The sequence below is a fragment of the Plectropomus leopardus genome, unplaced genomic scaffold (genome assembly GCF_008729295.1).
Source record: "Plectropomus leopardus isolate mb unplaced genomic scaffold, YSFRI_Pleo_2.0 unplaced_scaffold24444, whole genome shotgun sequence".
Lineage (NCBI taxonomy): Eukaryota > Metazoa > Chordata > Actinopteri > Perciformes > Serranidae > Plectropomus > Plectropomus leopardus.
The window spans coordinates 166-3385 of record NW_024626540.1 but is presented as its reverse complement, the minus strand read 5'-3'; the positions used below and the strand labels follow the sequence as shown (position 1 = coordinate 3385).

The following is a 3220-nucleotide window of genomic DNA, read 5'->3' as shown; positions in this document are numbered from 1 at the left end:
CTATAACTAAGAGTGAAACTAATATGAACTCAGTGGGGACATTTTTAAACAATAAAAGCTGAATTAAAACAAGTAAACCAACTTTGGAACTAACTAAAGAAAACTTAATTGAAAACCCAAAAATACAAATTACAACAAAATGAAAAAAAGAAACCCCACAAAACCATAACAACTCTGGTACACACTATGAGGAGGTCAGAGTACAGTATAGTAAATGTACTTACTGTCCACCACTCTATTCACAAATAGTAACAGTGAAATCAAACTATTGCGCCTTTTTTTTTTTTTTTTTTTAGGGAGACTCTAAATATCTGTATGACTTTTTTTCTGTATACTGTGACTGACAGTTGGTGCCTGTGTGTATTATGCAGTGTTAGTGACTATTTTGTGTCTATTGTACAGAGGATTCCCTACCTGGGGCCCATTTATGGAGGCCTGAGGGAAGGGATGTCCATCTACATCCAGGGCTCCATCCCCGAGGACATCACCAGGTGAGTATAAAAAGCATAAATAAACTTATAAACTTTATAATCTTTCAGTGTGAAATTCATCCTTATAGGGGAAATGTGTAACTTCACAGTGCAGTGTGCAGGATTTAGGAGGATATATTGGCAGAAATTTAATAAAATGCAATAACTTTCCCTTTAGTGTATAATTACCTGAAAGTAAGAATTGTTTCGTTTTCTTTACCTTAGAATGAGCCACTTATATCGACATAGAGAGTAAGTCCTTGTTTATGGAGACTGCATGTTACACCACTGTGTTTCTACAGTAGCCCAGAACGGACAAACTAAACACTGGCTCTAGATAAGGACATTTTTATTTTGATGTAAGCCACCATAGTTAGCAGCCCCTCTGTGACGAGCTGAAGAGCATCGTAAAGAAGATTGATTTTTAACCTAAAACTTTTTTATTCAGTTTTTTATATCACTGTGTGTTTTGAAGAGAAAGAGACCTCTGCAGATATTTATATATCCTTTTTTTAGCCCAGTTAAAGACTCAGTAAGATTTAAAATCTCTATCCAAGAGTGACTTGGCCAAGAGGGCAGCATAGAAACATTATTACAACAATAAACACAACTATCACACATAACAAAGAGCGAGCACAACCTCCTGTTAAAATGCCACACAAAACAATCAAATACATCAATATGTGTACATTTTGATTCCAGTGAGAGTTAGAGTAGCAGTCATATTAACCAAGAGTGCTATTTCCTTGATCTTTAAAAGTGACCTAAATTCCCTGATAGTAATCAGCTCAGGCAGTTTTTAGTCCTTCTGTAAGTTATTCCAAGAAGAGCAGGCAGCTTATTTAAAAGCTTTTTTGACAAGTTCTCATAATTTGGTGTCCAGTTAAAACCTCATGAGCGCTGAACACTGAAGTTTCAGCTGGTTTCAGTCTGCAGTCCTCACATCTAGAAGCCACTTATCAACACACCGCTGCTTTAACCAAACACAAAAAATGTCCTTTTATATGGGTTTTATGCACAGGGACTTTTTTTTTTTTTTTTTTTTTAATTTATCTCTAACTAAAATCTTTGGACACCATTTAAAAACGGGGGGAACTCCTTGTGTAATCTCACTCTGGGTGGGGCAGGTTTCTTTGTATTGTTGGATATCAAAGCTGATTGCTCACCTGACCCTCCCCTCAGTAATATCTGAGGTACTTTAACAGGCCATTAACAGACAGAGTAAACACTGCACATACCTGACTCTATTGTGACATCTTTCACTCTTTGTGAGGAGAGATTTTTTTTTTTTTACAACATCCTTTTTTTTTACTGCCCCACCTGCACTGTTTGTATTTCTAACACTAAACTAACTCCTGCTGCTCCTTTGTCAGGTTCTTTATCAACCTGCTCTGCGGAGAGTCGGATTCCAGCGACATTGCCCTCCACTTCAACCCCCGATTTGATGGCTGGGACAAAGTGGTCTTCAACACATGTCAGGACGGATCCTGGGGGTCTGAGGACAAGATTCGTGATATGCCTTTTTGTAAAGGCCAGTCCTTTGAAATGGTTATCATGATCACATCACAGGGCTATCAGGTCAGACCAAGCACACAGCCACACATACATTGGATAGCACTTTACTTTAACCCCCCTATTTATTTACACGCACTAAACATTTAATACATTGACTATAACAGGCAATAATATAAAATATCTGCTTATAAGTAGCTTCTAGCGTGTTATAAATCATGTGTTGTATATTCAAATCGTGTCTATAAATAGCAGGTTAACCCCTTTAAATCTGAGAAACTTGTCTTGAAGATGGCAATCAGCACCACAAGAAAAGTGATGTCGATCCAGGATTCAAAGGGTTAAAGTAAACTGTTACCTTTTTAATAAACTGAAATTTAGCCAACATCTATGTTTTGCCTTTTGGTTTGCTCCAATAATTGCAGTTCTGATAGTTAGAATATCTACTTAAAGAGATTTATTCTACATAAATATTCATTGATGGAGCATATATACTGTATGCCTCTGCACACTCTGCTTAACATTTGACATCATCCCGTTGTAGATCAAAGTCAACGGGAACGACTTTCACACCTTCGAACATCGCCTCCCTCTGCAGAGAGTCTGTGCCATGCAGATCGCAGGAGATGTTTCCATCCAGACGATTAACGTCATTGGGGTGAGTCTTTCTGTCCCTGAAGCTTTCGGATTAATGCTTTGGGTTTTGCTGGAGCAAATAAATTCAGCAGCATATTAAACCATGAATAACGGATTTTTAATGTTTTCTGCCTCTGAGTGCTCAAGGAGTAAAACTGTGTTAAAGTGCTTGCTTTGTTTTTATTTTTCTAGGTTTGGATTGTTTTATACAACTCTTTCTATGCACTTGGCAAAGTAAAATTTGTCTTTTTAGTTTTACATTTCAGTTTGGTCTTTTTAGGGAGGAATGGGAGGCGGAATGGGAGTAAGAAGACCTAATTTAAGTGTAAAATAATACATTCGACATACTATTATCCAGGATTTATTATGTTTATTACTGTTCAACAGGGAGGATACCCAGGAGGTGGCATGGGGGTATGTTATTATTGTCTTTAAATGGAGTTTCCTTTAAATCTGTCTGGAAATAAACTAAATATAGTTTCCATTAACCCTTAGTTCTTTCATTGATACCCAGGGAGGATACCCAGGTGACATGGGAGGAGGAATGGGAGGAGTAAGTATCTTTCATTTGTTCATGACAGGACTGTCATAATATTTTCAAG

At 37.3% G+C, this 3220-nt stretch overlaps 1 protein-coding gene across 1 annotated transcript; it reads left to right on the top strand.

Moving 5' to 3' along the window:
* Window positions 1-402: 402 nt before the first annotated feature.
* Window positions 403-2640, top strand: LOC121966413 (galectin-4-like; the record flags this gene model as incomplete). Its single annotated transcript, XM_042516510.1, has 3 exons — window positions 403-491; window positions 1844-2048; window positions 2527-2640. Coding segments are annotated over 3 exons (408 nt in total), but the record flags the coding sequence as incomplete, so codon positions are not given.
* Between the last annotated feature and the right edge of the window lie 580 nt (window positions 2641-3220).